Raw genomic sequence first — 23,284 nt, 5'->3', positions numbered from 1 at the left:
TTTGATCAAAAAATCGGAATTGAGCATTAAGACCTGCAGTGTGAACGTAGCCTAAGTAACTGGCTGAAAGAGATGGACAGTAAATTGTGAGTCCAACAGATTTGTTATTTTTTGCAACAAAATGTTTAATGTTCACACTGTTTTAGCCTAATGTACAAAATAATGTTAGCTAAGGTTATTCAGAGTTTAAAGGTGAAGCTGTATAAATAACCTTTTAAGTTTCTGCCTTATTTTTTTAAGAAGAAAAACTGAACTTTATGTTAAAATTTTTATTATTATTATTTAAAGACAATACCATTTTGAAAATGTACTTAACGTTCCTAAAATAACACTTTAATTTGAAGTCTGCGCAATTTTGGCCAGGGATATTATTTTTTTCTCTGTTTTGCATTGAAATGCAGTTTCAATGGATTTTCCCCCATAGATTAAAAGAGCTTGAGTTTACAATATTTATGTCCATGTCTATTAGTTATGCCCAATAAAACCCTTTAAAATTAAAAAAACAAAACATTTGCACTTTTGGGCAAATTTTCTTTTGCGATTAAACAAGATTAATTAATTACAAAGTATCTAATTAATTAGATTTTTTAATCGAGTCCCACCCCTAAAAGTGAAAAAACCAGGGGGTATTTTACTGTCTCGTAGGAGTGTTTTTTGTTTCAATGGCTGCACAATTTCTGCTCCAAAAGGCTTGGCAGTAACAGCAGATTAGAAATCCTGGAAACTTATTACTGTAAATGCTGCAAAACATTCTTCCCGAGTTCAACAAGCAAATCACCTGTTGCCTGTGGCAAGATTACGCACAACTGTTTCCAGCATTCCCAAGTTTTGTAATTGTCTGTGTAGTCACCACCTCCCCCTCTTCTCACTCAGCCATTACAAGATATCTCGGAGGCAATAAACCTGTATTCTTCGAAGCAGGCACCCTCCGAACACCACAACAGAGGTGGCTGGAGGCGGACTGCCTGCTTTCACATCAGGGGCTTGTGACTCAGCACTTAGTCACAGAGCAGGAACAGAGAGGAGTACCTGTACAGCAACAATGTAAACGGTCTTCAAAAGCAGGATAGTAATTTTCACTTTCCGTGCAGCGAGACTGTCGGCCCCGTTTGCCTCTTTAAATCACTGAGTGGCGTCACTGCTGGAGCAGAAAGATTCACTTGGTTCGTTGGTTTCCAGTGTATGTGCACACAGGAATACACACACACACATGCTGAATTACACGAGAAAAGTGCTCAAGTGGAAGCAATTTGATGACAAATACAAATAAATGAAAATTGCAACACAAAAACAGAAGCTTGAAAAGGCAGATGTATAAGTTCACACAGAAAGGTAGTTGCGAAAAGTATTTCATGACTATCAAAAAGCTATTCTGAGAATTTGTGGTTGTTCATTAACCTTACCTAAATAATTTACACTGTTACAGCCTGGAGGGAAAACAGGGTTTAAAATATAAATCTGCAAATTTGATCTGACCAGAACAGAAACAAAGCAGCATTCATACTAAACCAGAAGTTTAATTCTACGAATAATAATTATTAATGATGTTTGTGGGAGACAATGCAGACACACGCACACACAGAGACAAATGTGCTGTTCATGCCAATGAGGTGTCTTCATCTCCATAAGGACAGCAGGCCAGACGGAAATGAGCCCTCTGTTATTTGGACTGAGTGTTGTCATTAATTCTGTCTGCATCAAACCCAGCACATGTTATTTACACTAAAGACCACAATCTGGCTTTGAAGGACTCACTGAGGGAGGGTGTGTGTGTCTGTGTGTGTGCGTGCGTGTTTGTAGGTGGAGGGTAGGGGTGTCTTTTTTCAGTTGAAGGCAGCCTCGTGTTAAGACATTCACAATGACTCCTGAGTGCCAAGCAGCTTTGTTCTTCTCAGCGTCTATACCATTTCAATTCTAGTCTATCTACTTCTTTTTCTAAAGCTTGTGGCTTAGTTTGATTTTATCATGCTCGGTCTTGCCATAACAAATCTAGCTAGCAAAATACTATACTCATAGCAACAAAATATGCCTTGGAGAGCTGCTACAAATGTTGAAACTTTTCAAAGAAATTGTAATTTTTTTTTTTTTGCTTGCTTTAATTCCTTCCTTTGTTTTGGCCTTTGTAGTGGAGCATAAAGCTTTTTAATTAAAGGATAAATCCAGTTCTAGATATTTTCCCCCTAATTCTAGGACTCACTCTTCAAAAGTATTAATGTTCCACTCAAAAAGACAAATCTGAGGAGCGTAAACTCCAACAAGATTAATGAGTTAGTTGTGTGTGTAGAGACCAAAGCCAAACTTTTAAGTGTCATTAAGAGGACCTTTTCTGACCTGGTTAGATTACCATGGTAACTGCATATTTAAAGATGCATAATGCTGCATATTTATTTCCTCCAGAGCAAGCTATTCTTAGAGTTTCCTACTGAAATCAGCTGTACAAATCACTAGTTCTTTTCCTGATGACATTATCAAGAGCAATACAGATTCTCAGTTGTAGGGATATTTTTATTTCCAAATCTGTTGAGCCAAACTTTGCTAGATCAATATCCATATATTCAAATAGGAATGCTGAACAAATAAGTATATTTTTATGCAAGCTCCTGATTTGCTGCCTGGTATGTTCCACACTTGTGATACTGCTTAAAAATCAAAGCAGCCATCTTTCTTTGTCACAGATAACAACCATAAAAAAAAAAGACTTTCACTTTGGCTTGAATAAAAAAAATGTTATTTCTATATATCAGCCATTTCCCCTGGTGTTAGAAATAAATGGCAGCAATGAAAGAGCACTTAGTGATACAATAAACATGTTAACTTACAAATTTACAAGTTGCTGCCTGTGGACATTTGAAATGTACTTTGCAAACTGAGTATAATCCATTTTCTGAACAATAAAACAAATGTGCCCTTTTATGACCCTGATGAAGAAATCCTGGATTAAGAAGGAAAGGTAGTAACTGTTGTTGTTATGCTGACTATGTCTAATAAGGTTCTTAGGTTTTGTTGAGCCAACCACTGCTTCTTTAACATTGGCCTAGAGACCTGTCAGCAACCATTTGCCAACCACCAGTCACAAATGGGAAAAATGTGCATTCCCTAATGAGTTAATGCTACCTGGCAAGTCAGCTTCTTAAGTCTCATTCATGCAGGCCTAGAGACTCATCAGCAACCTGCCAAATGTTGATCGCTAGGGAAAGCGTGTATTTTGGCTGCTGACAGTGGTTTCTGGATGTTGCTGGAAGTTCCTAGTATGAAATTAGTTGCAAAGAGGTATAAGGTGCTGCACTGAAAACCTCCTTGTAAATGCTTTATTTGCTAATAGGTTGCTGTTGTTCTGTATGACAGACAGCAGCAACCTGGCTGCAAATACAGGCAAACTACTCAACAAGTGGTAGTGAAAGAGTGAAAAGTGGTTTAGTTTGTGCTACTCATAGAGGAAAATTGTGAGTCGTTGCAAATTAGCTGGTGTCTTTCACACTAACGACAGACAACCGCAGCAATCAGCTAGTGACCAAAGCAATTGTAAGGCGGCTTTTGGTGCAGCATCATCTTTGCAGCTGAGCTCGGCAGACGACCACTCACAACCAGTCAGAAACATGCATTTTTCCCTTGATACCAGTGGTTGCCAGATGACTGCGAACAGTCCTCTACAACTGTGTTGTTGAAGCATAATCCAAAGAAAGGTCTGGCTGTGTTGAACTAGCTTCATTCTACTCCTCTGGGTTTGCGATGAGTTTTTAAAAACATTAAACTTAAGATGATCAGGTTTAGCCAGACATTTTCAGACACTGGATATGTAACACTTATTGCTTAATTGAACCCTTAAAGTGAAATAGACCAGTCTTACATTATTGCAAACATAATACTAGAAGTGATGGAACAAGCCATCATGTAAACTATGTGTAAGATTTAACAATACACCAGGAGGTGTTATTAACTTGGTTCTATTTTGATTATTACAAAACTGTTCCTGCTGCTATGCTGTGTGATCATACAGGTGCAGCTGTGCCATGTCATATCGCCAGTGATGTCAATGTACGTTTTTACATGATATAAAAGTATCATATTGCAATATTAATGATATGGTTGTACAACGAGACAAGCCCAAGCATGTCTGAGAACGAGAGCTGTGTGGCAGCCTCTGATGATGATTTTGTGGCTATAAAGATAGCTACATCAACAACCTCTAGAAAAACACAATACTTCGCAAAATATGCAAGAAGACTGTTACCGCTTAAGGTGCAAACACAACGCTTGTTTCACCACTCGAGGTAAAGACACACTTGAGGTAAAGACACACTTGTCGAGCACAACCAAGGTATGAAAGCACGCGAGGAGGATATATTAGCAAAAGTAAACAAATGACTCAACCGAGCATCTCTGGATCAGTCACTCGTTGCACTCCATATGACAGGAAGACAAACGGTGGATAGAAATTACTGATGCGGTTACCTGGTGGAAAATCAAGGCCTTAAGCAACTGGTTAAAATTTTTTTTTTTTTTACCTGAGATGTTTTAATTCACTTTTTAATTTGTGGCAATATGCATGCCGCTAAAGAGTTACAAGGTTAAGTGACTTTAGTTATAGCACTATATTACTTCACTGCACTACCCTGCTGCTGGCAGCTTATTAAAATAAATTCACACTTTAATTTAAGTAGTTTGTCACCAATGACAGAAGCTCATTGGAAAAAAAGGATGGAAAATGCGCTTCATTTGTTTCCGTGAATAACCCTGCTGCCTACAAGCTGCAATCATGACAAAACATTGATTTTTTAAAATTTCAGAAATATCATTCTTGGAAATTTCCTTGAAATACTATCAAGTAATTTTGTGTCTATATTGCCCACACCTAGTTGGAGGTATGTAATCAGCATGTAATAAACTCAGAAAGGAATAAATGCCGCTAACTTTGTCAATTAGGAATTATTACTGAGTTATCCCCAATTAGCCTCATTACCTCAAACTGTAAGAAACTATGTCATAAAGAAGCATTACAGTCTGTAGACGCAGCACCGTAGAACGCAGCATTTGAGAGAAACGACAACAAACAAACACAAAAAGGTGTCTGGTCATCTAGATAAAGGCAAAATGTTGCCTTTCTAAAAGCAGGCTACTTACTTAGCCACAGTTACTGCTCAGCAAAGCTGTGCTATGAAACAGTACAGACATTCATGAGTTTTGGTTTCTCCAAACAATTTTTGCAAACTTCTGTGGACACTCATAGCACTTTAAGACCGTGAAAGTAATTGCCTAGCACTGCAGAAAGCTGCAGCATTTTTAAGATCATAATGAACTGATTCTGTTCCCACTCTTCTTTAGACTTTCCAGACTTTCTTTGGTTGTAAATATTTAGCAGTTTGTAAGACTAAAACCACACCATCTCCACAACAAACCAGACTTTTCAGGAATGATGCTGACATTCTCTAGTGTATTTGGAAATTATAATGTGAGCTCGTAACAGGCTTTGATGCTACAATTGTCATGAAACCAACACAGCTTATAAATGACCATTGAAACTTTCAATTAAGTCATGAAAAATGTCCAAAAGTAGAAAGGTTTGGGTTTCTTCTACCCACGAGAAGTTACATAGCTTTGTGGCTGCAACAAGTGCATGTCTGAGAGGGCGGGCTGAGCTGGTTGGACTGCATGTTTCTGTACACCACTTTAAAGCGTCGCTAATGTTTTATTACTGAAAACAAGAATGCTTTTGTTGAAGTGTAAAATGTTTTATTTATGTGCTGAAGATGTGAAAGTAAAAACAAGCATTTTCAGCTTTGAATTTCATGCAAAACAGTCAGCGCTGACAGTGACTGACAGCTGCTCCGTCGCCCTTGTTGTTGTGCAGAATGTAAATGCTGCCATATGTGGAGCCCAGCACGTCTAATTAAAACTTAAAACACTTGATAATAAATCGTCATGATGGGAAATTACCAGCAGTCACAGCAGATATGGTGACGGAAAAATATGCTTAGTAGGAAAGTTCACTCTAGCATCTTACCATTACACTGAAGTCCTGCTGTGCTATTAACATCTACAAATCTCTTTCGGTTCCATAACATAACACTTGACACAGTCATTTAAGACCAGATCTATTTTTTGCGCTGTTTGCCACTCCATTTTTTTCATATTATATTTCCTAACTTGCCTTGACAGACTAAGTTTTAAATTGTTCACAGAACAACAGTGATGGGACTTTCTGCACTCACAATGAGGCATTAGACTCAAAGCAGACTGTCAACATGTTTTGCTACAAAATTCCAGATGTGTTCATGCTATTTACTTCCCTGACTGGACTGAATGATACTCTTCGGTAACAAGAAAGATAAAAACAGACTTGTTTTATATATGTTTACAGCGGTGCTACAGATTCGTCCATCAGCATGCCATGTTTTGTTGTAGAAATGCATTTTTACTCATTCTGTGAACTGCACCAAGTATTCTAGAAGTTGTAAAGTTCATTTTCCAGATGTTTTTTTGGCCATTTGTGATCGGTGTAGAAACCCCCAACACTTGACTCAAAGCGCTTTCCCCCACTGTCTGGCTTGCGACGGCTAATGTTTTCCAGTTGCTTATTCATCCCTTCTTGTTTCTGTGCTCCAAAGGGACTTTTTACCTGAGTCAGGATTAAGCTATATCGGCGTAGTGGAAACACCCGACCTGAGGCTGCTTGTCTGCCTGCACCTCCTTAAACCAGACTGAACCCTTAGGCTTACACATTGGCTCAACATGGGTCAATGAAACTCCAGACAAACTTGTGAGTGTTATAGGTATCAAATGTACATGAACAAATGAATAACTTCCCCCAGAAACCCAGGCACAACAGATTACATGCATATTGCGAGAAATATTTTGTTTTTTTGATTTGCTTTCGTCATTTACAGAGCGACTGTTTTATCATAGGTCACGACTACAAGTAGGAACATGTAAAGCAGTGAAGTTACGGGCAGCAATAAAAAGAAATTAAAACCACCTACACTCAGGTGTCAGGTGAATATTATTACTGGCATGTATGCTGTTGGTTGTGTGTTCTAAACTGAATGAACCAAGGCTCTTATTGTTAATCAAAGTTATGAATATACCAAGAAAAGGTCCAAGAAGAGGTTAACATGGATGACTGACAAGATTTTCTTTTACTGTTAATGTAGAGTTATAGCAGGCAGAAGCAATGTTTACCCATCCTTAGGTACAATTCTTAAATTGTGTAGGAATTATTATCTGAGGGTTTAAAATTAAAGGAAAGAAGAGTTCATCTTTCATTTCATCAAGAGTTCTTTTCTTTCTTTCTTTCTTTCTTTTAAATCAACAGGCCGTTCTAAATACAGATTGTGACTCCAAGTAATAGTTTTTGTGACCTCAACAGTAGACTACAGTAGACAAAGAGAGGCAGTGAGTAGCTGGAGGAATCTTTGGTTGATTTATCTGCTAAAGAAACACTCTTTACTTTTGCACAGCCCTTTGGCACCATCTACAGGGCAGAAGAGGAAAATTTCCCTTTCAATGAATTAAAAATACATGGTGCAAAGTGGAAATACTATGTTCAAAGCATATTTCTGTGTTCTGAGTTTGGTTTGTGGTTTTTAAAGTTTTACTCGTGTGTCCTTATGTATGTTACCTGGTATATCCTGAAAGGGATGTATCTGAAGCCTCCCTCCTCAGTGGGATATTCCATCAGCTTCCTGTTCATGGCCCAGAACTGGTCGAACTTATCTGACACAAAAACAGACACATAACATAAAAATCACACAAAGATAAAACTAACTTTTTAATAGGTCATCAGTATGCCTATTAGACCCCTAAAAGATTACTCAAATAAGTCTTACCATTAATAAAAATTACTGTTATTACACTTTTTTTTTAAAATATGTATCACAAAATAATTCAGGCTGCTGTTCCTAAGTAATTCCTTAAAAATCCCTTACTTGATTTCAAACCTTCCTTTCATTCTGAAAACTCTTCCAATTCTTGTTGTAAATCTGCTATGCGATAGTTTGCAGAGGAATGATGTATTTGAAGAGTTTCAGTCATAATTTAGAGTTCATCATAACAAAAAAACAGCACTAGTGAAGGTTACTATTTATTTTTTATGACCTTAGACAGTGGACTGATCTGTGCTTGTCCTGCGCGACCTCAGTGTAGCACTCAATACCACCTAATACATTTTATTACAGAGAGTAGAATACACCGTTGGTATTAAAGGAAATGTACTGTGCTGCTTTCAATTGTACTAATGTGATAGATGCAAACTTTCACTTCCTCACAGACAAAAGTTAGCAACGTGGCTCCACGGGGTTCTCTGCTGTGACCAATATTTCTAACATCACACATGGTTCTGTTTGTTATACTGTTAGAAAACGCTGTGCTGATGTTGCTGATGCTGATTACCTTGTAATATTTATCTCTAAAGCTAGGTGACATACATAAACTTTTTAAACTACAGGTACATCTTACATCTGTCGTTTTTACTTCTAAATTAAGAAAGAAAATTTGATTATTGAACAGAAACATGGCGTCTATCCAGACATTTACTCTGGATAACATTATCTGGCCTCCAGCAATGCACTGAGGAATCTCTGAGTCATTTTTGACCAGGATGTGTCTCTTAACACTCACGAAACAAATGCGTAGGATAGCCTTAAATATATGCAATACTATTAAAATGAGAAACATCTGCCTCAGAGAGCTGTCCTAAAAGTCTTCAGTTCATCCAGATCACTGCAGCAACAGTACTAACAGGTCCTGGGTTGCTAGTGGGCTGGGATGGTGCTGCTTGTAGTCTCTTCTTCTGTCCCCAAATGCTTAGGGCAATGATTCTCAAAGTGTGGGCCGTGAAGATTAAAATTACTCACAGTGACATAATTATATAAAATGTATTTACTTATATAAAAAGTGAATGAAAACTGGTCATAGGAGGTGGTCAATTTGTGGATTAACTCATTAGTCTGGCCCTCATTTATTGCTCTTATTTTGAAAATTGTGTTGCAGTGGCAATGAGGGACACATATGACTGGGTATCATTAGCAATTTACATAAACAACAAAATCAACAGCCTGTGTTGTGTATGTTTACTACTTAAAATTTCCAAGGAAATGCATCACTTTCACTTGAATTTTAATTAGTGTGAAGATTTAGGATTGGGTGCATGGACTCTATGGGATTTTCTGGTTTTTAAGTGAGCTGGAGCGGGTGCAATATAAAGCACTGTTGTTTTGAGTGGGTGTAACTTAAATTAAAACTGAACTGAATTGAATACATGCCTAGCCTAAGACATGTGCTAGAATGAGAATTAAATTGTTCTTTAACTCTGAGAAACACCAGTTTTCAAACACCTCAGCATCTTCACATGGAGGTTATAGTAAAAGATAGAGACGCGTCACTAAAACTGAAATTTAGTGTCAGTATTACTCGGGCCAACTGTCAAAATAACACAAGAATTTAGTTTTTTAGTTACCGTGTGATCTTTCACCATCAAAATGTTTTCCACACAGCATATGCTAATGTCAAACCCCCCACCTGCATCCCTGCCTTACTTTCACATGAACAGTCTGTTTTTCTCTCTCCTGGATGAAAGTTTGAGACCTCTCTGTTTCTGGTCTGTTTTGGATGTGAAAGTTTTAGTTCAGATTAAGTTTCATCTTTCACTTTCATGTCTGGGGCCAACTCCTTCTTTTTGGATAGGTTAAAAGCTCTTGCTTCTTCTCTGTTAAATGCAGTTTTAAACAAAACCCTCAGTTAAAAAAAACAAGTTCATAACCTTATCTTTTTAAGATTCTTCTAAACTCACTTTTATCTGCCTTTTCATAGTAATGTGATATTTTGTTATTTTCACACCACGAGTTTCAGGGGAAAGTGGGAGAGAGACAAGCAGCTGAAGTTTTGCGGGTTTGACACCCTTGGGTTTTTCTGCAAACCTGTTCGACTCTTACAAATGCCACATGCACAGTGTGCAGTTTTGACAGTTATGGGATAATAACAACTATAAGCAAACTATCTGAGAGATAGGCATTAACAATTTTCACATCCATAGAGTATGCAAACTAACCAAAAGAACCGTTAGATGCAGACTTATTTGTAATAATATTCATATAAATGGCTTTTGCTACTTTAAGCAGAATTTATTGTTCAGGATGGCTGGTGTGTTTACTGCAGTGAGCTCTGTTAATAAATGGAGGCAGGGGAAAAGCACAACCAGTCTGTGGGTCATTCTTGCTTTGCTCCATCAGCCAAAAACACTCTTCTCCATGTCAGCCAGCCATGGAGAAGAGTGAAGTTATAACATACAAAGAACTGAAACTGAGTGCTGACAACGTCGAGAAGTGCTCACTGCAGCCACTTTCTGTGCTTTTCATCCTGGATTTTTTTTTTTTTTTTAATCTTTAAGGGGTTTTTTTTGCAGTTCTTCTTTTCCTGGTGAACTCTGCTGTAGTTTTGGTCCACTATCAACCAGTCAGCATCTGGGAGACGCATATGTCATCCACTTCCAGCGATGTAGATGTAGCATTTCGGAGGACTGCACGGGAGTGCGTCAGCAGTCGGTATAAATCCCTCTCTCCACCCTCTCGAAATGGAAACGTGTACACAGACGGACACATTTGCAGAACTATAAATTCCACTTTAGACATTTAGATATAAGCGTGACTGGTCTGGAATAACATTTGTGTGCTCTAATAATAACTAAGAAGCAGGCAATTATACAGAAAACCAAGATGACACATTTGCTGCTGAGTGGTCCAAAGGGTGGCTGCCGTCCTGGTGGTTGAAGTGTTTATAGTTACCATTTTAATCAGCTTGACCAGTAGACATTCCAGGCACATCATGTTGCAGACTGGGTTGCAATTCAAAAACAAGCACAAGTTTTACAACAAACCACAAATCAGAGGCATCCAGTTCTCCCTGACACCTCTCCCAACACAAGCTTTGACTATTCTATAAAGCCGGTACGAGATTAATCCGCTTGGAATGATGGTGTGGAAATACAAACTGGTGGGCGTTTGGAAAGAAGTTTGCAAACTCAGACCGCCCCTCTCTTTGGTTTGTTTGTGCATCATGATCATCTGCCAATCTGTTTGGATGTATTCTTTGTGTGCATGTCAACGCCACACCCTGAAATGGGCATGTGCGTGTGTCTCACCGTTCTGCAAGCCCATCCACAGCTGTTTGTGGTCTTTCTTCTGCATGTCATTGACAACTTGGCTCTTGTGCTTCAGGGCGTCGGCCTCCTTGATGCTGGACATGAAGTGAGCCTCTATCACAGAGCTGGATGGGCAGTGGAGCAGGTCCCGATCTGGAAAATTCTGACACATATTCACAGGGCAAAAATATTTAAAGCTCGATGATGGGGATACCACAAGAAACAGGAAAACATGTTCTCAGGCCATTTTATTTACATATCTACAGACAAAGCAAAATAATTAATTGGCAATTAACACAGTCTTTTTGTCTCTGCTTTGGTTCACCAACCAGAGCAATCCTCTTCATTCATCACTATTTCAATATTTTGTTGTATATTTATTTCCAATATTTTGTATTGTATTTGTAGCTGAGCAAGTAAGGTTTAACAGAACGTCATGCTTCTAGAAACAAATTTGATAGGAGTAATCAAAACAATAAACTTGTAATCAGCTCTTACCTTAAAGTGCACACTGATGCTCCAGGGTAAGACGCTGTTAGAAGCATGGAGGTCAAACAAGACTCCAATTGGATAGTGCCTGTATCCATGAAATGCAAAAACAAAATTATGGTACAATAGAAAAACCTGTTGAATGTTTGTGTTCAGCATCAGAGGGAGTATCTGTTCCCAAAGCCAAGAAACTAGTTTTACCCCTATCTTTGGGCTTGGAAATGTTTAAACTGATCAGTTGCATCACCTGTAGACAGTAGAGTAGACAGGAAGTAGGGAGAGAGACTGGGAGGAAAACACACTGGAGGTGGCCCAGGACTGACTCAAATCCAAGCCCGTGTAGAAGCCTTTCAGCTGGTGAGTTATACTAGAGATTATGACTTATGCTAGAGAGTCTAGTCACATCTTTACATAGATCATTTTATCATGACATTGTTTCACATAATCCTATGTTTTTTCTTTTACGCAGCGGTTTGGTAAGTTTAACCATAACATATAATTATAACAGTTTTAATCCTAACTTCCAGTGTTTAGAAAGGGGTTCGTAACACGCTTCGATGTTTCAGAAATGAAGAGGCTTTTCTTCATCAAAATAATGCATGCATTTCATGTTTGTACTCATATGCTAATCATACTGGTTATCATAATGGTTAAGAAGATAAAATTACTTTTCTATATGACAACAAGTAATTAATGACTACTTTTTTATTTAGCGATTTACTATTACTTAGGCTGTGAAATAGGCTAATCACTTGTGTTGCACTACTGACATCTTGTGGCTACGTGCTGTAATTCCATCTTTATAACTGGCTCTGATTTTAGCAGTCAGTAGGCAGAAAAGAAATGCAAATACTGGCAAAAGCTTCTGTGCTGTTCCTGAATGCTTAAGTTGATAGTGGCATGAATACATAGTCCTGACTGCACAACGCTTTAGAGAACATATATGTTTACACAAGGCAGCAAAGCAAAAGACAATTACATCAAATAGATTATTTATTCCCAATGAAGAGATTTGACTAAATTTATTTTCAAGATGATGCCTAAATATAACATTAAACCCCAACCCAGTTTCCAGATAATACTGCTAGCTGTAATATGGTGTCAGTCTTATAAAGTAGGACAATAAACTAACTGGATCAGCCAAAAGACATTTCATCAGTAGACATTTCTCTAAAAATAATCATGACAGTAACAAACTTTAAACATTATAAGCAGAGAATGAGATTCTGTTCTTTTAACATATGTCTTCCACGAATGCCAAACCACCATCTCATGCCTGGAAAAGTAAAACTCCATTGATGCACTGATTGAAATGAGTTCAAACAACAGCAGTTATTCTCTCACCATTTGAGTGGCGTTCCTTCGTACTCGAACCACATCTCCTCCACATCCTCTGCTCTCATCACTTTGAGGAAGTGTTTTTTCACCTTGTCTGTGACCAGAGTCAGGTAGCTCACCCTGGGTAACAGCAGCTGATAAAGTCAAGAGAACAGGGGAAGAGGTGCATCAATAAGGGACAGTCTGTTACTCTGAACTACATGGTAGCCGTGGGCTAAATTTAGAAAGTGCACATTAATGACATAATGAGCAGATATATTGCGTGTCTGCTTGGTTCTTTGTGTGTTAACATCCAATATTACAGATGAGTAAAATGTCCTCACACAGTTATGAATTAAAGACACCTATAAACAATGAATGCATTATTTTGTTATTTTTTCCATTTACTGTAACATATCATATATGTCACATAACAACACTCAACAAAATCCCTGAAAAATTGCAGACAACAATCTGTGGAGTAACTGTAGCGTCATGTTGTACATTTTTGTGGTGCATGTGAGCTATATGGAATAGCTACGGCAACTACATAGTAACTGCTGTTAGATCACAATCCCTCAATTCACTAGAATTAACCACATTCAAAGACTCTTAACACTTAATTTACATGGATACCCTGAGACTTGAAGTACAAGTTGGTCGGGACTTGGTCGGGAAATTTTTGCATAATCTATGGCCTGTATTCACAAGACTTCTTAGGACTTAAGAGTAGCTACTAGTGATAACTGCGGTATGCTCTACCCTAAAAATAAATCCTGACAGAGGTAAAAGTTTTTCACAAAGCACCACAGCCCTTGAAAGAACTCTTAATGTGAAAAAATGTTAGCAGTGGACAGGAGGACTTTTAGAAGGAGACTCGTCAGCAGAGAAGGAAATGGTAGAAAGACAAAGTGTAGTGCAACGATTTTCCCTCCAAGTGAGGAACAAATTCGCAGTTTACATATTTGAGTTAATTAATGGGTTTGTTTTGGTTTGCTTTTTTTTTATTTGAGAAGATCCAATTATCACTAAAGACTAGCATAAAAGATCAATAAACACAAACTGAAGCTACCATATTGATATTCATGGTGTGCTGATTAACTCACATCAGTCAATGTACTTAGTTTCATGCAAGAAAACACTCCACTTGCTGGATGCCTTTAAACAGCAGAGCAATTGTATCTTTTTTTTCTTACAGTCTGTACAGCAGCTGATTGAGACAAGGTAGAAATAGTAGTATCAGAAGTGTCAGAAACCATAAAATGGAGTTATAGTGTAGCAGTAATTACTTTGATTTGTTAAACCACAGTGATCTCATTATCGTTTACAGCATTTTCACAGTCTCAAACTATTACACACTTAATTTAAATTGCCACGGTGTTGCTGGTGTAAGTTTTAAAAGCTCATCATTTAGTTCCCTTAGGATAAACAGAGTAACTTACAAAATATCCCAGAACGGTGTATAAACACAAGCAAAAATTATAGGCATGTCATTGTACTTCGGCACAGACTGGTTTGTAATTCCAAATATTGTGTAAATATTGTCTAAAAGCTAGTGTATTCAACTGAAATGTCCATTACATTAGGTCAGTGATTCCCAATTGGTGTGCAGTGCAAGCGCAATTGTGTTCCTTAAGGGAAGTTCAGGTGTGAAACTGGTTCACCTGAAAGACAAAACTCCTAAACACAAACTTAACAATGTGGTGTATGCTGTACAGTGCAGCGAGGAATGTCCAGACCTCTACATCGGAGAGACCAAAAAGCCACTTCACAAGCGCATGGCACAACATAGCAGAGCCACCTCCACGGGACAAGACTCAGCAGTTCATCTGCATCTAAAGGTCAAAGGTCACTCTTTCGAGGATGCCAACGTTCACATTTTGGACAGAGAAGACAGATGGTTTGAAAGAGGAGTGAAAGAAGCCATTTACGTCCACTGTGAGCGACCATCTTTGAACAGAGGCGGTGGTTTACGACACCAACTGTCTACCATCTATAATCCAGTTTTGAGATCCCTTCCCAGACGCCTTAATGCCCACTCACATCCTGGGCCATCTGACCTCAGGAAATCACATGATAGGGTGGGGCCAGGTTTCACAATGAGCTCACCCGAAATTGTGATTGTGACCCACACCCGCTTTCACACCTTGGCTCATGTGATTAGGTAGAGGATCATCAGGGGGTCCTTTGTTCCTCTTTGGGGGGAAACTCCCACTGGGTTTAAATCTGGGACTCTCCGCCATTTGACCTTAGAACTGAAGAAGCTTCTCGGATGAGAGGTGAAACGTCTTCAAGCAACTCAAAGAAGTCCAGACGCTTTTTTCCAAGCTCCTTAGACTACAATGACCTGGATGACTGAGAACCTTCACAGACATATCTATATGTACTTGTATTTGTTTTTTATTCTATATGATTTTTGTCTACTTGTTCATTTATTTGTAAACCACTGAGTCTGTAACAAACACTGATACAGCAGACATATACAAAAGTCATGAGCCACCCCTCATTTCTTTGTATTTTCTTTAGATTAATGGGAAATGGGAGCCGCAAGTTATTGAAAAAAGTGCAAACATACATGGAAATACATTGAGTTTCCACACTTCTACCAAGCTAAAAATCTGTATTTGGTATATCTCGTCTATTCGGGTATCCTTCTACTGCATTTTTTATGTGGGATCATAGCCACTCAGATGCTTTCCTAATGAACCAAAATCTGATGGCATTTTTCTGCAATCATAATTCTAGCAATTTTGACCAGATACTCAACACACCTGGCTGAAATGTAGCCCGAAACTGTGACAGTCTCCAATGCACTTTACAGATACACACTGTTCTACGTCTTTCCTGACCTCCTCTGCACAAACTGACAAAGTTTGATTTCAAGTTTGGATTTATCACTCCATAATATGTGTTTTAGTCCATTTCTTGTGTAATTTGGCATACCTCATCCTTTTCTCCCCATTTCCCTTCCTTAAGAATGGCTTCTTGACAGCCACCCTTCCACTAATTTCTGATGAGGCTTCAGTGAACAGCAGATAGACCAAATGAAAGATTGCACCTCTACTGTGTCAAGTCTTTGCTGTTTTCTTTTCTATTTCTGAAGGGTGCGAATTTCAGATGCTTCTTATCTGCTCCAGATAGTGTTTTAGGCCTACAATTTCCTCTTCTGCCTTCCACCTACCTAACCATTTTCCTGTGCACCACGCTGAGGTAAGTCATGTTTTCCCCTAATAGTTATATGGGAATCACTTTATTGGTGCAAAAATACTATTTTATGCCTGTCAAACTGTGTTACTCTTGGCAGTTTTATAGATTCAAAATAAAGTGATGTGAACAAATGATTTGTTTTCCCCCAACAACACATTATATTATTCTAAAACAGGTTCCTTCCTAAATTTATTATACATAGATACAACAGTGATTCATTCCTTGAGTTAGGTTTTTTTTGCTTCTTTTATGTTTGCATGATTCATTGGACAGTGTATATATACATACACACACACACACACATATATATATATATATTCTTTTGAGAATGGTCAGCTACAGGGACTGGACTAAAAATGAGAGCAAAAGGAGGCACAGTGCTCAATGCCATTCAAAGCCAAAGCAAAAAAAGCAACTGCAATAATGTCTGGCTACCTGGAAGTATAAAGAAATATAATTATTGCAAGCAAGAACAAAATGTTTGAAAAACACTTTGTTAGACGATACTTAGAACTACTCCTATAATCTATGTAGGTTTGACTATTTCACTAATGTTTTCGGTTCAGGTGAGACCACAGCCTGGTCAGCTACACCTCCACACTGAGGTAGTTAGTTCCTTCATTTTGCTTGGACAACTGTTTTACATCATTCTTACGCTTGAACTCCTTGCTACTGAGTGGATCCTCAGAATGCTTATGAATATGGGCCATGTATCCTTCTGTAAGCACCCTTACAAAAGTTAAATAAGAGGCTTCCTACTGACTGTGTTGTCTGAAGGACTTCCTTGAAGCATGTTTGGTCAGAAAGCATTAATCTCCAAAAACAAAAGTTAAGTCAGGCCTAGATTTTGCATCATGTTAGATGAGAACAACTGTACTTACATAATAAGCTTCGGCTTCCCTCTCAGTAACCTCATCCTGGTTCAGAGTGAAGCAGGTGGGTATCCGGCCGAACCAAACGTCTCTCAACACGTCCTTGTCATCTGCCATGCTGCTGCTCCCAGTGGCACATAAAGAATGAATTCCCCAAACAGATGCCTGCTTCAGAAGAGATAAATCGCCTGCTGTCAGCAAAAGATCGGAGCATGGCTAACAAGCAAACACTGACAAAACTTTCAGCATCACAAATGCTGAGCCTCAGTTCAATAACCAATGCAAGTTAAGCTAGCACCACGTTGGCGCACTTCAGGTTTGGGTAACTTAGATATCTCTTAAGTAAATTGCCAGTGAAGTTATTACTAGGTTACAGTTCGGTGATAGGTAGCGACCTATCTCTTAGACCTCCAAAAGAACCCCAAAACTGTCAAACTACGCAGCTGTAGAGCAAAAACTGATGTTAGCTCGAGGGCTAAGTAGGCTAACTTAACCAATGGAAACCTAATAAAGAAATGTTTAAAGTCCAATTACAAAGGTACTGATAATATTTCCCACAGACAGAAATTCTTACTCTATGAGAAGGAGATGGGTAAGGCTTACTTTTTAGTCGATATTTTGTAGATATATTGAATGGAAAAAGGGCCTATGTTGTCATTCCCCCGCTGACACCGGAAAAACAGCAAAAATATCCCGTTTACTGCAAAACAGCGACCACTGGCGACAGCTATCTTTACTAAACCAACTACAGAAACATACCAAATGATCTGCAATTTTACGTTGAAAAAGACACTAAAATTTTAAAAATAAATATTAAATGCTTAAAGTATTTAAAGCGTTGTAGGTTTTGCATCTACCACCCACCAAATAGCTGAGTGGTAAAGAGAACCGGGGGACGACGCATCATCAGTATGCGACGGCCCTTCTCAACTACGTATTTCTCCTCCGCCTGTTTGGGATCTGTTGTGTTCATCGGCAGCTCTGGGAATGGATAAAACAACTGAGATGGATAACCTGGAAATGCGTCTCCGGGCGCTAGAGAGTCGTATATATGGCGAGAGAAAAATCAAGAGCGGAAAACCTGCAAAGGTTCGCTTATATTATGTATATCTGTATATATGCTAGTTGTTAGCCTTGCGGAGCTAACGATGGTTGTGAGTAAACGCCCTTTTTTAATGTATACACTAGAATGTTAGCAGAAGTTGTTTTAGTTGTTCAATTTAGTTTCGCACAAATATGAGAAATGTATTTTCCTGCCCACCAAGAAGCTATTCCTTTATTTTTATAACTGTTGGTTATTTAGCTTTCATCTGTTTACATTAAAAAAGCTGTACGTTGTAACCTGGTTTTTGTGGCGCTGTGCTTTTGTGTCTGTTCAACTTAATCATAATCAACAATACAATAGTCTGACACGGTTAAACGAAGAAACCTCGGCTAGCTAGTGGTGAGATGCTTTTTGAGGCGAGGGGACTCAGCAGGGTATCATGTGATCTGGGGGAAAAAAAACTCTCTGGCTTACAAAGAGGCATTTAAGTTGGTTTGTTTTCCACTAGATTGTGTAATTCCAAAGGTGGAGATATTGCTACAGTGTGCTGTTAGGCTTAATATAGTTTAAATTCAAAGATTTGAGAGTATTATTGCCATTTCAACACATGAAGTAGCATAAGAGCGAACGAAACTAAGGAATGAGGTTCCTGTAAGACAGCACTACAACAAGCTAAACGACTAAAACAGTAATACGATTTAAAATGCTTTCTAAATTTAGAAAAGCAAAAGGTAGTATGTACCTCTACTGGAGAGAGGGAGAATGAAAGTCATAAGAAGCAAGACAGAATGCATGTATGTGAATAAGGAGACAGGCGTCATATGGAAGAGCAGGGGTAGTGAAGGTAGATGAGTTTAAATACCCGTGGTTTAACCATCCAAAGTAACAGACATTGCACAAGAGAGGTGAAGAAGAGAATGTCTGTTTTTTCTGGTCCTGATGCTGCACAGCCTGTGACATGTGATGTAATACTGCTTTCCAATGGTCATCGGTGGAGACCATTATCCAATATGTACTGCAAAAAGCCAAATAAGACCTTAAATGTAGTAAGGGAATATACAGAATATACAGACAGCATGTATTTAGCCTGCATCGTGCTAATTCTCACATTTCTTTTAGGATAATAAGATTCCAGTCCTCATAAGCATAAGAGTAGAAAATATTTGTTTTAAAATGCAATTATGTTTTCTTGGTACCTTCTATATCTCCCAATGTCATATAAACTTGACTCTTGTATGCATGTTATGTGCTAGCATATTACTCTATATCACACCACCAAAAAAAACCCTTGGTATCAGGATGATAACCACAAACTTTTCTCCTGCAGTGTGCAGAGTCATTGGCCAGGATTCAGGCCGGTCTGACCAACACGGCCAATAAGAGAGAACGAGTAAAGATTCTGCACAAGAAGAGTGAGTCACACTTTAGATTACTGGCTTGTTGTATTTTTGTGAATATATATTTTTAACCTTACAAAATTAGCAACTGCTTTACACTGATGTGGTTATTCATATTATACACGGATACATACAGTAATTAATTTTTTTGTTCAGTGTTTCACCTTCATTTTCTTCAAATACTATTTACTCAGTGTAATAAAGTATAGTCAGATACATCGGCAGATGCTGTTTCAAACAGCAGGTGATATGCATCTTAACCATTAAGATGCATATCACTAATTCCTTAATAAACTGATGTGTTTAGTAATGTGGCTACTGAAAATGAAAAACTTGAAAAGGCTCTAAATTTCTGTGACAACCTTTAACTTTCAAGACACCAAAAGTTCTTGCATAATCTTTTAGATTTTAGACTGAGTCTATTGAACTTTTAATCATGCTCATTTTTGTTGTGGTGCAGTTGAGGACCTCTTAAAGTACTTGGACCCTGAGTTCACAGACCACATCACTGTGCCTGATGCCATGAAGCTGGAGTTCATCCTTGCTGGTAAGAACTCTTAAAAATGTAAATGAAAACTAATATTACTGAAGGATACACAGGCATTAACTTTAATGTCAATTGCCATATGTGCAAATTGTATTAGTATTAAATTTATTATATATTGAAAACAAGTAGGAGCTGAATCCATTTCTTGCTCTGTGTCTCTTTGCAGAGGAGGACTTCTTGCTTTCACAGGCTGCTTTACTGGAACAGGTCAGCAACCTGCAGCCACTGCTGGACAGCACCTACATCAGAGGTAAGTTTCAATTTGTAGGACACATTAGGATCCAACAAAACAATGTCTGTTTTGTTGTTTTTTAATTCCTGGCATAATTTTGGAGGGATCTTATTCTTAGGTTTGTTACCTACTTTTAGCCAGGGGTTTTAGCCTGTTTTAAATGGGTGATAGATGTGCCTATTGTAGTATTCCATGTTTTACCTCATTAGGTTTTGTTTTTTTTGTTCACAGATGTACCAGAGCATGCCACCAAGCTGCAGCGCTTATCACAGATTCACATCAAACAGCAGGTAGCCCTTTCTTTCTTTCTCCATCTACTCCTGAGTTTGTCTCTCACTAGGTTTTATGTGTAATTATTATTCTGTTTGTTCTACAGGACCAAAGTGAGGTTCAATCACAGGAAGTTAAGAAGCTTTTTGAAGAATACAACAAAATGGTACACTTCAATTTTATTATGATTATGATTACAATGATTATGAGAACAAAGCAAAGTATATTCTTAGGGTAAACAAAATGTAATAATCAATCAAAAACATCTTAAACTTAATTAGCAAACTACCACAGTTTTTTTTATCTATAGTTACTTTGGTCAGTCATGGATACACAAGTTGTTGCTGAGATAAAGCTCCACCCACTGACAGCTGACCTCTTGATTGCCAGATGTTCCTGTTGTCCAAGCAGTTCACCCAGTGGGATGAGACCCTGAGAAAGATGGAAGAGGCCAAAGGAATCCGACCTGTGGAATAGTGATTGTCAACATCCGTTCAGATGACGAAAGTGGAAAAACACTGCACTGTGGTGGGAGTGTCAGATATGTGAGGCAGCGGCATCACCACATTTCTTTCTCTTTTTTTTCTTTTCTTTTTAAACATTTAATTTATTTGAATCAGGTGATATAACTTTGATAGTCTAACCCGATGTGAGAAATCTTCAAAAGCGTAAGAAACAGTACATTAACAATTCCAGAAATAGTCACTGCAGATTGTAAAATATTGAAGGCAGGTTTGTCTTCCTGCTAATGCTGGTGGTGCCCAAACATAGTAATACTGTCACTGACACTCATATAGGAAGAAATGGGTTTCCTGTAACCGTTTATTTGTGGATGAATTCACTCCTATCACTCAACTTGTAGTTGTTATGCTGTTTATTGTCAGACAAAAGTACTTTACTTGTAATGCATTCCTGTCCTCCTTACTGTAGGCATGTCACAAGACTTAAATTGCTCTTCCCCCAGTTCAAAAACACACACCTAGTTACTTCCCTCTGGATGCTTCTTGACATGACTTATAAAACCTTAAATTAGCTTCAGTATTTTTTCCAATATTTGGTTTGAACATTTTAATTATATCTGATTTATCTTACAGCAAATAAATGTTGTTGATAAATAAATATGACTTTTTTTGGATATTCAAAGGTGTTGCATGTTGTGTGTGTGTATATATGAGTCTGTTTGTGAATTCTTATGATGTTTTGTCAGTTTCTAACAGGTTACTCAGCCATTTTTCACATTTTCACAGAATAGATGACATTGCAAACTTGGAAAAAATTAACCACATCAAGAAGCAATATAATATTGTCTGTGATGTTGCACCGCTGACTGAACAATGACCTATAATTATTTCTGCTGTTGTCTTGTGTAAGGACAGAGTACATCACTTTTTATTTTGTTCGTAACAGCTCAAAGAAAAGGTGAGACTTTTTTTTCTAGTTGAAAATTGCGCAGCATAAATGAAGGCATGTAACCAAAGTCAAAGTAAACTTTGTCATCTCTGCTATATACAGTGCAGTATATAGAGAGACGAGACGACGAGGCTCCAGTTCCATTCAGTGTAAAAGAACAATAAATATAGTAAGAGTAAGAATAAAAATAAATATAAAGACTGGGCTAAGGGGAGTATATACACTTTAAGGTATCTGTCATGTAAAAATAGGACACACAGCAATTCATTAGTAGTAGTTATCATAGAGAAGTATGTCTCAAAATAAATGAATTTTAAATGTTTTGTTATATGTGATTCTGAGAAATACAGCAGAAGATGATATATGCCACATGTGCAAATTGACTCATTCAAATGATTTAACTTAAAACATCTACTAACATTCTCGATATATGTTGGCTGAGTGCTGTTGCAAGGTTTCCACTCACACAGGGTCTGGGTCTGGCTTTTTAACTGTAATTCTCTACTACATTTTTAGCTGCCCTTATTGTCCGGTTGGAAGACATCAGTGTGGACAAGGACAATCCTGCAGACATAAAACTAAATAATTTCACTCTGTTTACAAAAAGCAAAAAAAACCCCAAAAGCAACAAAAAACATATTATATTTTAGTGCTGTGATTTAGTGGCTTATTGTAACGATAACCCATGCTAACATCACAATAATTACCATAAGCATAAGATAATATAAGCATAGATTTAGTTTTCAAGATGCCCTAAAATTTGCAGACTTCTGAATGCATAAAAGGAAACAATGATACTGAAAGGGTCAGTCACAGCTGTTACAGGCTTTGCTGAAGGAACGCTGTTTACAATTCTAGGGCGGTGCGCATCAATTTATTGCTGTAGCGCAAGTTTTCACGGGGATTATGGTGTAATTTTAATGCAGAAGCGTAAATCCAACTTTTGCTTGTAACATCTTTAGGTTTAAAAACCTTAAACCAAAATGCTCAGACTGAGGAATCCTGAATGGGACATGATAAACCAACGAGTGACATCTTTTATGGACAATGGTTATTATAGTGATGTTGGACCAGCTGTCATTAAGTCATCACTTAAATAATATTGTCCACAAATTGTAAGACAAATGCACAGAAAATTCAAAAACCTTTATAGACTAATAATATTTGAAATATCATGTATATATGCTGTAAATACTAAACACGGTAAAATCAGTCAGACTTGCTCAAGTTAAATCATAACGTCTAAGGAAATTGCATCATGTACATTATTATTATTATGATTGAAGGCCATAAGTACACACTATGATGCTAATGTAGACAAAGCACTGTTATTCCACTTATTATTGGAATTTTGGAGGACATGCGGT

The 23,284-nt window shown here is 37.9% G+C and overlaps 2 protein-coding genes across 3 annotated transcripts in view; one reads left to right on the top strand and one right to left on the bottom strand.

Annotated features, from left to right (window-relative positions):
* atg5 (ATG5 autophagy related 5 homolog (S. cerevisiae)) overlaps positions 1 to 17,903 on the bottom strand; it is a 46,373-nt gene extending 28,470 nt beyond the window's left edge. The window contains exons 1-6 of one of the 2 annotated variants that reach the window (XM_006791788.2): positions 17,620 to 17,903; positions 17,026 to 17,184; positions 12,965 to 13,092; positions 11,630 to 11,708; positions 11,132 to 11,294; positions 7,616 to 7,710 (exon numbers count right to left, since the gene is read on the bottom strand). In XM_006791788.2, coding sequence (XP_006791851.1) covers positions 7,616 to 7,710; positions 11,132 to 11,294; positions 11,630 to 11,708; positions 12,965 to 13,092; positions 17,026 to 17,133 — 573 coding nt within the window. In that variant the 5' untranslated portion in view covers positions 17,134 to 17,184; positions 17,620 to 17,903. The remainder of the gene's footprint in view (positions 1 to 7,615; positions 7,711 to 11,131; positions 11,295 to 11,629; positions 11,709 to 12,964; positions 13,093 to 17,025; positions 17,185 to 17,619) is intronic. The other variant, XM_006791789.2, reaches the window with a different exon arrangement.
* Positions 17,904 to 17,931: 28 nt separating this feature from the next.
* On the top strand, positions 17,932 to 21,819 carry dctn3 (dynactin 3 (p22)). Its single transcript, XM_006791787.3, has 7 exons — positions 17,932 to 18,105; positions 19,389 to 19,473; positions 19,919 to 20,005; positions 20,172 to 20,255; positions 20,469 to 20,527; positions 20,614 to 20,673; positions 20,898 to 21,819. The coding sequence occupies exons 1-7, from the start codon at positions 18,004 to 18,006 to the stop codon at positions 20,982 to 20,984; spliced, it is 564 nt and encodes a 187-aa protein (XP_006791850.1). The 5' UTR covers positions 17,932 to 18,003; the 3' UTR covers positions 20,985 to 21,819.
* Positions 21,820 to 23,284: the final 1,465 nt, after the last annotated feature.

The sequence above is a fragment of the Neolamprologus brichardi genome, chromosome 11 (assembly GCF_056152115.1).
Source record: "Neolamprologus brichardi isolate AB-2024 chromosome 11, ASM5615211v1, whole genome shotgun sequence".
NCBI classification, from domain to species: domain Eukaryota; kingdom Metazoa; phylum Chordata; class Actinopteri; order Cichliformes; family Cichlidae; genus Neolamprologus; species Neolamprologus brichardi.
Note: the sequence above shows the minus strand (reverse complement) of the source record. Positions and strands in the feature narration are given on the sequence as shown.